Source organism: Peromyscus eremicus, chromosome 5, assembly GCF_949786415.1.
Source record: "Peromyscus eremicus chromosome 5, PerEre_H2_v1, whole genome shotgun sequence".
Classification (NCBI taxonomy): Eukaryota; Metazoa; Chordata; class Mammalia; order Rodentia; family Cricetidae; genus Peromyscus; species Peromyscus eremicus.
In genome coordinates, this window is record NC_081420.1 from 65,357,501 (window position 1) to 65,371,769 (window position 14,269).

The window sequence follows — 14,269 nt, forward strand, 5'->3', positions numbered from 1 at the left end:
ACAGAGGCTCCCAGGATGGAATTCAGCTTCTGAACAATGCTGTCAATGCTGAATTCTGTGAACCGATTAGCCAGGCAGGGCGGCCGTGGCCGTTTCTTTATTTTTAGGGTGGGATTTTCTTTGAAGATCTGCATAAAGGCACTGCAGTGTAGGCTTTATCTTGCATCTACAGAGCCACTTTCAAAATGCACCCCACAGAGAAAGCCCGATTGTAGATCCATTTTCTTAAAGTAAATAGAAGATTTGTGCTGTTGACAAAAAGGCATGCCGGGTAAATGGATTTATTTATTATTGAGCAAAATGAATGAAGTGTGTAGGGGTTCCCGAGCCACTGTGCTCAGGAAATGATGTCACTGTCAGTTCCGGGCTCTGCAAGCCTTGGCTGAGCTCTTATAGCACAATCTGGAAAGGAGCCAGTGGGGAAGGGGCTTTGTGGGATTTGATTCTGATGAAAAGAGGAGAGAGCTTCAGCATCTCATCTGGCCAGGTGAGAAAGGGATGCTTAGGGCCAGGTCAAGCTAGGACTCCTGAAGCCTCCACCGACTCAATGCAGACACTTGTCATGGATCTTTGTCCGCTGATGTGTTATATGCATCCGTGCACACACAAACACATGTAAGTGTATCAGTATCGCAGGCGAAGACTGAGAGTCACATGCTGCAGGATGAATTCCAGTCAAGGATGGGCAGCACAAACCTGGGTAGCCCCAGAGATTATGTCGCCAGGTAACCTTGTAGCAAGTACAGTGTGTGTGTGTGAGAACACTCTAGGATGCTCTCCATGATGAATAGGGCCAGCACTGCAGTGCTCGAAACATGCCCCTGTTGGTTAGTGATGCATGACCATGTTTAGTTCGTAGTTTGTATTGTACCCTGCGTGTTAAGCCCCACAATTTGTCATGCTTCTCCATCCTTGGGGATCCTACCCCAGACCTGTTTTTATGAAGTATAAAGGATTTGTATATCGGAAGACACTGTGGTCTCTCCAGTTTGAGTTTGTGCCTTACGGAGCCAGTCAGTGGTAGTCACTGCTCAGCTTTCTGGTCTCCTCTAGTGTTTCACCTTTTGACCTTGATTCTAATCACCTGTGACTTGTTAGAGCCACCTTACTCCCCCTACTTCCTTGCATCACTGTGTCTTCTCTTCCCCAATTTGGCCAGGTAGCACCTGCTTATTTTTCAGGTTTTAGTTCAGAGGTCAAAATTTTATAGAAGACTTCCCTGCCTGCCTGCTCAATCCCATCTCATCTCCTTCTGTATTCCCTCAGCACTTACCAGATTTGATTGTACATATTCATTTGCATGCCTAATGTCTTTTCTTTACTGCAATTGCTGTGGGATTTGAACCATTTCAGTGTGTGCACATAGATCTATGTCCCTAGTCATAACATGGTATCTGGTCTGAAAACATTCCCGATACTCACAGCTTTAATAAAAAGAAGAATGACAGCTGACAATGTTTGTCTTCAGGTTTTCTCTAATGGATAATCATGGTACCACTCCCAGGGAAAGCATTCTGCCTGATGCTTACTCTGTTGACTCCTCCCTCAAGTCATCTCAAATTACATAGTTCAGATATAGAACATAAGATATAGAAGTAGGCATGATAATAATATGTGACATGAATTACTTTTGTATTGATTTAAACTGCTGGTGATCTCCTTGTCAAGTATCATTTATATATAGTGGGCAATACAGAGTTAAAAAATTTTTTCAGTTTGGTCCTAACTAGTAACATACTGTTGCATAACTCTGGCTCTGAGTTGAGCAAATTTTCAGCAAATGGGGAAAAATTTTGCAATAGTAAACAGGAAAAGAGAATAGACAGAGGGTGTCTTTGACTCTCTTAAAAGAAGACAGATTCCAAATAGAAGTGAAAGAAAAATCTTGGCTCAAAAACAAAACCTTAGAGCTTTCAGCAGAGGACTTGGCACATTGGCTAGAAGAACCCAAAGATACAGTAAGATGGGTAATGACCATCCCATCAAGCTCTTTAGGGTGGCCTTTAGCCAGTGTGGCTAGAGGGAGGGTGAGCAGCCTTTTGACTAAAGAGATCAGCTAGCAAAAGCAATGCCTACATCTCTTCTTTCTTCCATCCTGACTGCGAGGCTGCATCGCTTAGGAAGAGATTGAAAGGTAGCAATAGCCAAACACTGAACAATTGAATCCTATCTCTTGGAGCTTGGAACCTAGGCAGGGTTTTAAACTCCTAGGCAATTCCTATGTGCACCTAGGACTGAGGACCACATTCTGAGGCCTTTGGCCCAAGTCACTTCCTGAACTGAACTCTTGTGTGCCCAAGGGAGCTTTCTGCTCTTTAGATCTTTGAAACAGAAAGTTGTCTCCTTCAGGGATCCTTGCTTGTTAGGACAGTGTGTGATTTGAGCATCTTACAAGTGTTCTCCAGATTCTGGGGATACTGTCTGTCCACCATTTCATTTCACCAAGCTCAACACTGGTATGGCCTTGCTCCTAAAACTGAGTTACATGGAATGGTAACATTACCATCCATAGGGAGGGTCTTGGAAACTCCAGTTGGTGTGCCCAACTACTCTATAGTTACAAGATCCCCAGTGAGGGCTGAAGATATAGCTCATCATTAGAGTACTTGTCTAGCAGATGTGAGGCCCCAGCATTGCCAAATTAGATACAACCACAAGGAAACTCCTAGTTGTTCTGTGGATATGCACACCTGGCATACACTGCTTTCAAGAGTACCCCAGAAACTGACAGTCTGGGGCATGTTTCAAGATTTTTCTGCCTGGTCTGTTTTTTCAGACCATCTCTAGATTACTTAGAACCACAATATTGCTGAACAGCAGAGCACTGGAAATAAGACTACACTGGGAAGAGAAATCAACCAAATCCTTTTATTAAGCCAATCAATAAAGTGACCACTGTAAGTTTAAACCTCACTTGATAAAGAAGAATACCCAGGAGGTCTACAAGATTAACCACTGTATCTCATTTACTTTGAGAATTCATAATCCATATTTCAAACTACCAGTAGCCCTGTGGAATTACCACCAAATACTTAAATATGGAAAAGTCTACATTCACATTTTAACAAAAATATGCTCAACCCACAGTACGCAATATCATAGCACCTTACGTTCTTGCAGATAGAGATACTTCTCACTTTCAAATGACTGAAAATGATAAGCAATCAATAGAAAACATATTTTGAATTTTTAATGTCATGTTCAACACTTTTCATTATTTTATAAAATAGGATTTATGTTAGATGATATTACCCAGCTGTAAGTTAACCGAAGTGTTTTGAGCATGTGTAAGGTAGGTTAGGCTAATAATAGTAGTTAAGTTAGATACATGAAATGACAAGACATTTTCAATTTACAGTGGGTTCATTGGGATATAATTTCATCATAAATGGAAAGTGTTTCATCCTGGTAAATAAGGGGTCTACAATTGGAAAGTTCTGTATGGCAGCTCTGAGATTTGTATGGGTGGGCTGCAACACCAATAAATCTCATCTCAAATGCTCAGGTGCTTGCTGAAGTACCTCTGATTCAAAATCCCCCCCTCTTCTTTCCTTCTCTCTCTGTGCATTTCTCTATTTGTTTTACATGTGTATGCTTGTGTCAGGGATGTGTACTGTGTGTACATGCAGGTAGAGGTCTGAGTACAACTGGTCCTTATGGATTTCCCACCTTCTGTTTGAGACAATGTCTCTACTCCCATTGATCTAGAACTCTGCCAAGTAGGGCTAGGCTAGCTGCTCAGTGAGGTCCAATGTTCTGCTAACCCTCACATCCCATCTTGTCATCACAGATTATAAGAGCATGCTATTGTGCTTGGCTTGGCTTGGGTTCAGGGATTTAACTAGATTCTCATACTTGTGAGACAAGTGCTTTACCAACTGGCACATCTCACCAGCCCTTTCAGGCATCTGCTGGATTTCTGGTATAGCATTGCAATTCTACCTCTCTTTGATTTCCTGAAATTCACCATGAGTCCTAACATCGTTGTTGAATAGTTGAGAACTACTGTTTGATGCTCTTTTGAAGTTGGATTATCCTAGCACAATAGCTCTTAAATCTTAATCACCAGGGAGATCAATTAAGATACTGTCCTGGGCCTACTTTCATAGTTTCTGATCCAGTAGGTCTAGGGTAGGGCCTAAGAATTTTTACTTCTGAAAAGTTCCTTATGCTGCTACTGTTACTGGGGGCCACATTTTGAAAACCATTGCTCTGGGACCACCCACCTGCAGATTGACCCACAGGAGATTCAATTTTGAAGTCTCACATCTCTTGTTAATAATGACTTTTAGAGAAGTAATTATCTCCACCTACTCTTCAACTTCCAGTTTGTAGGTGGGCTTCAGTGTGTCCCTACTCCATTTAGCAGATACAAGACATAAGCCTGGATCTTGCATCCTTCTCAAACTACCTGCTGTTTCTCTCATCCCAGCCTTTCCTTTCCCCTTTCGCTGACCTTTCTGACTCCTATTCTTTATATTCTCCCAATCATTCTTTCTCTGATGAATGTCAAGGTGAGCCTTACATCTCTTTCTGGTCTCCCACACCTGGGAGACTCCCATGTCACTTTGTAATGTGTCTGTTCCAAGGCAGATTATCACATCACCTGCTCAGGCAGTTAACCTGAATCGCTTCCACTCTAACCATTTCTTCTCAGAACACTAGCAAAATTTAACTCCCCAAATTCCACAGATGTCTCATTAAGTCATCTTAAGCCTAGCTCTAGCTACTACTTTGCTTTTATTATTTGTTGATGCTACTGTTTCCAAGGATAGAACCGGCCAAATAACAATTATTAATACAACCGATACCAACACGGGACTTACCATGAATGAACCACTGCATCCTAAATCCATTGTCACGTGAAATAATCGAATCTGTATAGAATAGTACATGAAGCTTGGAACCTGTGGTGGCCCCTGATGGGGGGATATCTCTTCCACAGTATCGTCCTATCTTTTGTGGTCCATCATAGAGCTGAAATTAAAGAGAAATTTCACAAAGTAAAAACACTGCACATATTTTGTTGTTGTTCTTTTTGTTTCTTTGTTTCTTTTCAAGGAGAAGGACTAGCTTAGCTTTATAGATGCACACTGGTTCTAAAGTTAAAGGTAAATCTGCTCTCATGGGATATTATAAGATTTAAAAATTAATTACATAGAGAGTGTTTGAGAGAAGGATTGGATTACTAAACTCAATAAATGTGAAAATTAAACTACTAATTTTGGTTTTATATTAACCTACCAAGTCCAAATTAAAAATCCAGAATAGGGAACTAGGTTGATCTTAAACTAGCTGTGTAGTCAAAAATGGAACTTCTGATTCTCCTGAAAATTTCTCTCCAAGTCTGAGATGACAGGTGTGCAGGACTAAGCTAGATTTACACTGTGCTGGGATCAAACCTAGGGCTTTGTGTGTGCCAGGCAAGCCCTGTACCAAGTAAACTACATCCCCAGCACCAAGTGAGCACTTTAACCAGCAGCAAAACACGTCAATGATGTACTATGTTTTCATTGTAATTCTGCTGTTCACTGACAATGGCTTCTGATTTTGGGCAGTCTAAATATCTGATACTTTAAAGGTTTCTGTTAAAATTTCCAGTAAAGATTCCAAAAAAGTACACTTTGTTGTTGTGTAATATTATTAAATTTCTTAGCAGAAAGTCTGTGCCATACTAAAATCATACTAGCACTTTATAGACATGTTTTTTATGCAAGTTTGTTAAATTTGACTGCTATTACATTTTTATTTTTTTCTTTTCTAAATATTCTACTTTTTTTCTTAAAAATAAATTTCTCATACAATATATTCTGATTGATATATCCCCTCCTTCATCTCCTCCCTTATCTTCTTCACCTTCCCACCCATCCTACTCCAAGCTTTTTCTTTCTCTCTTTAGAAAATAGGCTAATCATAAACAAGTGAACCAGATTAAAACAAACAAACAGGGAAAAAAGTACATGAGAAACACACACACACACACACACACACAACCCATAAAAACATAAAATTGGAAATGCTAATCTAAGAATGAAAAAGTGTGCTTTTGCAATTATTGTCATGTGTTATAGGTTGAGTACTGTAAGACTAAAGCTTTTGGGGTTTTCCCCCTTGCATGTCTACTGGACATTTACATTTCTTCCCTTGGAATCTTTCTGCTCAGGTCATTGCCCATCATTCCATGGACATAATTCTACAGCCTTTTTAATGTCTCATTTAATAACCATATCCTTATATATAGAGAGATAGATAAACAGGTATCCAATTTAAAATAAGAAAACCCATTTTTTTTCTCACTTAGGAAAAAGAATGTCATCCTCAAAATGTCCCCTCCTCATGTGACAGGCCATTAGATTTCCCCTTCATCTCTGTGAAGTCCACATTCATCACTTTGTTCCAATTACCTTTAGAACGAGCTGCATGTGGTAACAAAATGGAACATATCTGAAAATATGCACATGGACTTCCCTGATTATTCTTGGTTGCTGGTTTTTTTGTTTGTTTGTTTTTGTTTTTGTTTGGTTGTTTTTTTTTTGTTTGTTTGGTTTTTTTTTTTTTTTTTTTTTTTTTTTGAGTCTCTCTATGTATCCCTGGCTGTCCTGAAACTCACTCTGTAGACCAGGCTGGCTTTGAACTCAGAGGTCCACTTGCCTCTGCATCCCGAGTCCTGGGATTAAAGGCCACCATGCCTGATTATTCTTATTCTTCTTTCCAGGCTCTTTTCCCCTGTGGTGATTGGCCTGTCTCGTGTGCTGGCAAGCACCCTGTCACTGAGCTGTATCTTCACCCTTCCTGAGTTGCTTTTTCAGTGGCTGTACATTTGGTGCATCTGTGAGTACATGCGTAATATGGACTCAATGACTTTCAAACTGACAAAGTTACTTTTATTTACTAAAATGTGATGAATGTGCTTTAAACACACTGACTCGGCTATAAAAACTTTATAGCCAAATTTTACAAAGTACTTCAGTGGAATCTTTCCTAATGTCAATGATTAGATGTGGATTTTTTTTTCACTTTTGAATGAATCATCTCCCTTTTGGGTTTTTGCTTTATTTATTTATTTATTTATTTATTTATTTATTTATTTATTGAGACAGGGTCTTACTTTGTAGCCCAGGAAGGCTTGAAATTCACTATGCAGCCTAGGATGGCTTAAATTTGTAGCAATTCACCTGCCTCAGCTTCTTATGTGGTAGGTTTACAGGGGTGAGCCACCACACTAGTGAAACCTTAGCTCTTCACTTGTCCTTCTATGCAGGCAGTCACATCGCCTGCCTTCCTAGTGATGGGCACAGCATCCTCTTACCCCTACTGATTGTGAATTTCCTTAGTGAACAGGCCACTCCTGGATTTCCTTTCCTTCATTGTTAAAAGCAGAGCATTATGAGGGTCGAATCCAGTACATATCCAGTGAATGAACACTTGAGTTTCTTCCACAAATGCATTTATTTTAAGGACTTAATCTCTACTACTACTTCTGTATAGTTAGATAAGAATTTGAATCATACAATTGTAAATATTAGTCTAATAATTTGCTACAGTAAAGGGTTTGAATCACTTTGTGGTCATTCTGTAGAGTGGGGACCTAGGTGTTGTCTTGTCCAGGCTCCTAATAAATCATGATTTCTGAATGTTGGTCCACCCCATCAAATTCTCAACCAGTTGGTTATCATGCTTATTAGATGTGGGGAAAGTTTGCAGAGATTTAAAATGGGAAGCAGAGTCCAATATATCATTCACAGCTTGGTACTAAATCCATGATTTTTAAGTAAATAAATAAGATATCGCTCATTTCTCAGGTTTATTACTTTACCTTCCTTGTTTCTTTTTGGTAAATACTCTTACTTTAAAAACTTGTATTTTTTATCAGGTTTCTAGCATACTACATGCACTGTCTAGTTTTATGTCAACTTGACACAGCCTAGAGTCATTTGGGAAGAAAGACCCTCAATTAAGAACACACCTTCACCAGATTGGCTTCTTGGTAAGCCTAGCGAGTATTTTCATGATTAATGATGTGGGATGGGCCAGCCCATAGTGGGCGGTGCAACCCCTGGGTGCTATAAGAAAGCAAGCTGAGCAAGCCATGAAGATCAGTCCAGTAGCAGCATTGCCTCACAGCCTCTGCTTCCAGTTCCTGCCTCCATTGATGGAATGTGATGTGGAACTGTAAGTTTAAAATGACTCTTTTCTCCCCAAGTTGCTTTTGGACATGGTATTTTACTTCAGTAATAGAAACACCTAGAACACTACAAAATAACAGAAGCCAGATGGAGGAGGAAGAGAGAGAGAAAGAAAAAAAGAAAGAAAGAAAGAAAGAAAGGAGGGAGGGAGGGAAGGAAGGAAGGAAGGAAGGAAGAGAGAAAGAAAGAAAGAAAGAAAGAGAGAAAGAAAGAAAGAAAGAAAGAAAGAAAGAAAGAAAGAAAGAAAGAAAGAACAAACAAACACAAGAAAATCAGAAAAGAAGAAACAAGAGCCAGATTCCTTCACCTCAAGTCCCAGGCTCTATCACCTTCTGCAAGCTGGAGGTGGGGGCAAGAGGAAGGCAGGCTGTACTGGGAGTGCTCCCAGGCTGCACTGAGAGTGCTCCTGAGTCCCTGTCTCATTGAAGAATATTTTTCTCAGTTTCAGAGTTTTCTTAAATTTTTTTTGCACAGTGTCTACTTTGAAACTAAATACAAAAATAAATACACTGTCTCCAAATATTAACATAATAGGCAAGTCTTTCAGCTTAGAGTCTTTAAACCCAAGAGATTCTAACTTTGGATTGTGGTTTAGTGACCAAAACTGAAATTACTTCATCTATAACCTGCAAAACTCAAGGTAAGCACTTTTATGACCATTGCACCCTCAACCTGATGAATTTTAGTTAAGCACTGGATAACAGCAAGCTGAGGAACATACTGTGATTCCATACTGGGTCATTATATAGTATAATACACCATAGAGCATTGTTTTTCCCCATAGCTCAATGAAGTTAAGAGCTGTGACCTTTTACATGATGTGGAGGGTAATTTTTCTTCTTTCTAATGGGATTCCTTCACTAAAGAAGAAGCCCTAAATGCCAGACGCCCGGGGTCTTAAAATAGCACATTGTGAGTGGGACTGGGCCAGTAGGTGGCTAAGGAGGATGGATTTGTGGAAACACTGATGAATGATAATTAAATGTCTTTATCCTCTGAGAAGAAGGGAAAGATACATTACAATAAATATCAGGTGGACATATTTGAAAACGCTTAAATAAAATGTCAGATAAATTAACAAACTAATTAGTGCACAACGATACTTCTACAATAGAGAGGGGAGAAACCCACCCCATGCCCTCAGTTTTATGTCTTTTTAACATTTACATTTAATTAAATCACATTTTTTTTGTTTATATTCACACAGATGGCTAATGTCACCTCCACAATTCATTCCCGAGTAAACTCACCACACAAAAAGTAACAGTCATTTTTCAAAGTACACAAATACCAGTCACCATGGAAACCAGCTGGTGTCTTGCCACTCTTGATTCTGTTTTCAGTGCAAAATGTCAACCACAGGACATTCCACTTGTGACTCATAGCCACGACCAGAAAACTTGCTGGTTTGGACCTGGTAAAACCATGATTTCTTCTGCTTTTAGCGAGCCCTAGATCTACGCCACAGAACCACCAAGATGTTCTAAGTGAGCTCATTTAAAAGAAACTAAAATCTACGGAGGAGATTTTTCTCACCTTGAGTATGAGTCCTAGTTTGTGTCGCTGACAGCCTTTGAATACTTGAAATGATTCTCACTTTGTCACTTTGGCCATCAAACACATCTCAAATGTGAGACTGTGTATCAACTTCTGTGTTCAATCTTGTCAGTTTTTCTCTTAGAACACAATTCATGTATAATGTTTGTGGTTCAAGTCTCCCTTACCTCCACTCCAACACAAAAATCTCAGCCCTTCTCGGGACACACAGAGAAGGGGGAACCCTTGGCCAGGCCACAGTTCCCAGCATGCTGGGCTACTGGGTTACTTACCCTGTGTGGTTGAAAATCTGTGCAAACAGGGAGACCATTAGTGCATTCAGACTCCAGTTACAATATGAAACGATCCATGGGCCCCTCTCAATATTAAGGGGCACAAAAGCCAACAATATAGAATTGAAGACATACAGAGCATGTCAACATCTGAGGGAGATAGTCCAATTATTGTGATGTTAAGGCTTCTTAAAGTTTTATTTATTTATGATTTGTGTGTGTGTGTGTGTGTGTGTGTGTGTGTGTTTGTGTGCATGAGTGCAGGCATGCAAGTGGAACATCATGCATGTGGAGGTTAGAGAAAACTTTTAGAAATCCGTTTTCTCTTCCCATCCTGTGGGTCCCGGGAATTGAACCCAGCTCACCAGGTAGTCACAGCTAGTAATTTTTACCTGCTGAGCCATCCCACTGGCCTACTAAGATAGTTCGTTGTTTTTTTTTTCAATTTGTATTATTGTTTGTGTATACGTGTGAATGGTGTTTGTATGGGATCCTGTGTGTTGAAGCATGTCTGGAGGTCAGAGACAATGGTGAGGAATTAATCCTCCCTTTCCACCATGGTATCTAGGGATCAAATTCAAGTTGCCACCCTTGTAGAGGCAAGTACCTTCACTTGCTGAACCATCTCACTGGCCCTGAAGATTAAAGAACCTTGGCTTTCAGGCATGGTGGCACATGACTTTAATCCCAGCACTTGGGAGGCAGAGGTGGGTGGATCTCTGTGAGTTTGAGGCCAGCTTTGTCTACATAGTGAGTTCTAGGCCAGCCAGGGCTATGTAAAGAGATCCTGTCTTAAAAGAAACCAGCCAACCAACAAACAAAAAAGTCCCTTGGCTTTGTGGACACTTTCACTGGAAATCAGGTTCTAAGTGAGCAGAGCCTCATGCAACATGCTCTGACCACAGCAGGCCCTCTCTTCACGAACTCCAAGAACTCCCAAGAACATGTTCTTCAAGACCCTTGGTTTTCGAGGGTCTCCTCTCTGAGTTGCTTTAGGATGCTGTTTTGTGATTTTGGGAATTTGTGACTACAGTGGATGAAGGTGGTAAATGAATGTCTGCCACACAGAGTAGATGACTGGATTGACATTTTCCTAAGTCTTTTAGAATGGGAATGTGACAACCAAAGCAGTCCTTTCTACTTCAGATCAGCACAGAATTCATTCTTTATGGATTCTTTTTTCTTTCCTTTTTACTTTTTCTTTCCTGATCCTGAAGCTTAAACCCAGCATCTTGCCAATGAGAGGCACACGCTGTCCACCAAGCCACAACCACAACCAAAAAGTATTATTTTCTTGAAGTGTGTCTAGAAGCAAACCTCACTTTTCTCTATTGCAGAAGATTCATTTTAAGACAGAAAAGGCAAATTAAGCATTTTTCATATGATACCATTAAGACTGGCATAAACTTGGGAAAATTTAGTCCCATCTTATTATATATAAATCTTGTAACTTCCAAGGAAAATTGCTTCAGATCTGAACATGTCACTGAAATAATTTATCTGCTGAGAAGAAGAATTTTCAAATATAGCAGATTCCCCTTTCTTTATATAAGGGGAGACTCTAGTCAGGGCCAGCTCATTCAACTCCTCAGAAGGAGTTCTTAGATGGGCTTTTGAAGTGATGTGTAATTGATGGAAGCAGTCAGATCTCTTCCTTGTTAGGACATCCACAGTCAACATGGTCAGAGTCAGGCGTAGTCTCGCTATGGGAACTTCGCTTAGCACACAGTCATGAGGAAATTACTTAACTTCTTGAATCTAAACTTCCTTTATGAATGTATACACTTGGTATCATATAGTTCCTACAGCTTTGTGACAAATGAGAAAACTACATGGTAACAAGGCCTGACATGTAGAGTATGCTTGAAATGTCCTTCAACTTTTGGTCAGACATAAAGGGAACAAAATTAGGGTTTTTTTTTTCTTAAAAGAAACCACCCAAAAGTAGCTTTGTGAAATGAAATATAAGTCTAGACAGCTGAGGCTGACTCATGGTTAGCCCTTAGAGTCGTCACTGGCTGAGAAGACAGGGAAGAAATGAATCAAGCCTGGAAATGGATAGCCCTTTCTTGCATCCTGTTACTATGGCAACCTCGGTTGAGTGGCCACTGCAGCCATCCCTGCCATTCTGGGTGTAGAGCCAGCTGCAGATCACCCTGTGTGTGGTCAAGGAGGTGAAGGGTGTGTGCAGGGGTGGAAGAAGTGTGGTCCATCATAGCAGGGGATGGCCCAACAAGAAAGAGGACATCAGAAGCTGCTGAGGCTAGCACGATGAGGTGAGAAGGAGCTGGGCATGCTGAAGCGAAAAGTCCTTCTTTTAGTGACCTTTCTCCTATCTACCTGCAGTTCCTGCTGGCCCTGGAACACAAGAGGACCAGAGCTGCTGAATTCTTGAAACACTTTTTCACCCTCTTCCAACTCCCTCCCCCCTCCCCCCCCAAAAAAAAAAAACAACTGTAGCATGCCTGTGGCATTGACTCATTATTTTTCCAATTCTGAGGATGAATCCAGGGTGTTGTGCTGGCTGGGAAAGTACTCCCCTCTGAGCCGTGTCCCATATCCGAAGCAAAAGAATAATCCTCATGGATGTTGTTAAGTTTTGCACACATTATCTTAGTAAACACGGGACCTTTGTAGGTTGCTTTAAACTTAAAGGATTTGGGTATGTTTCCTTTTGCCAAAGGAAAATCACAGAGTGGGATACAAAAGTTGTCATTATGAATAGAAAAAACCCGGGGTGGGTGGGGGATATATCACTGAACTGCAGAAGGTAAATTAGGCAAATGGTGAAGAAGGCTGATAGTGCAGGGTACACTCAAGACTGCTCCACCGTGGCTCTTTGGAGGCTCAATGCCTCTCCTCAGTAAACCTGCAGCTACTCACTCACAATGCACTGGCATCTGAGGCTCACACACATCTCCTCACTGCAGGAAAAGCCATGCTGCCATGTGCTGTCAGGGTGGGGCAGGAAATGTGAACCCACCCATCTAAAGTCAATGATTACTCATAATGCCAGGCTTTGCATGCGAGCTAGAGACCAGCAGAATACCACATTCCGAGTTATTTTGTATCACTTTGAATTAGAGGTTTATCTGAAATCCAGATGGCTTAGTGGCCAGTCTGTGGGCTGGCTGGTCTCCACCTACTCTTACTGCATTTATAGTTTCAAGTCTTGCTTTCTATGGATCACTTACATCAGAAGCCACAAAGGTTGATTTTGGTTCTTCTGTTGTGTTTTTTGTTTGCTTTGTTTTTTTTTTTTTAAATTAGTGTATAACCATGGATGCAGGCTAATGTTTAACTACAAAAATGTGCATCTCACAATTGTTTAGAAAAGTGAAAATTTGGCGGACAAATGTCTCACAGCAGGCTGCACTGTGGTAATGGAATAAGCATACATAACAGCTAAGTCCCACAGGAAAATGTCATAATAAAGTATAACACATGAGATAATCTACGAATATTGAAATAAAATAAACATCAAAAGAGAACAGGAAATAAATACCACTAAATATTATTAGTAGTGGTGCAATTTGATTTTTTTTGTTTCTTCTAGGCTTTTCTATGTTTTCTCAGTCTCCTGCAATGACTGTGTATTCTTTTTGATTAGATAAATCTATTTTAATGCATTATTTTGGGGGAACTATTGACATCATAATAGAAGTATGTCTTGGTAATGTTTTCCCTGTGCTGTAATTCCACACTCCTCTAGGTTGTCAGACACCCATCTGGCCCGCTAAAAATATTCTGCTATTTCCATATCTCTTTTCTGCACTCAGGATCAAACATCAACACTGCTGTCCTAAAACGGTGTGACGGAAAGCAATCTGTTCCAGCATTATCTTCAAATCATTTTTGTCCTGAGTATTCCCTTTTTCATGGTAACTAACTTTTTATTATTAATTATTGTAATTCTTCCTTACAAATTAGTAGTCCAGGGGCTAAAGATCTTCTATAAATACTGGGTTTTATAGCAACTGATGGAGCAGTGAGTGCCTAGTTCCCTCCCCAGGGGGAAGGGAGAGGCTTTGAAAGCCAATAATACTCTCCTGTGAATATACAAACAGTTAATTCCATAAGCTGCCGCCTTCCTTCTGCCAATTGTCTTGCCATAGTGAAACACTAAACGCTCTAAAAATGTATTAATGTGTCTTCTTCCAAAAGTCTCTGCATCTGCTGCAAATGGACTCTGGGACAGAGCAAAGTCTAGTTGATAGAAAAACATGAAATCATAGAGCCTTGAACCCTAGAGAC

At 40.4% G+C, this 14,269-nt stretch overlaps 1 protein-coding gene across 2 annotated transcripts in view; it reads right to left on the minus strand.

Annotated features, from left to right (window-relative positions):
• Positions 1-14,269, minus strand: part of Cubn (cubilin) — a 233,806-nt gene that overhangs the window by 134,555 nt on the left and 84,982 nt on the right. For both annotated transcript variants that reach the window (XM_059263605.1, XM_059263604.1), the window contains exon 28: positions 4,827-4,977. In XM_059263605.1, coding sequence (XP_059119588.1) covers positions 4,827-4,977 — 151 coding nt within the window. The remainder of the gene's footprint in view (positions 1-4,826; positions 4,978-14,269) is intronic.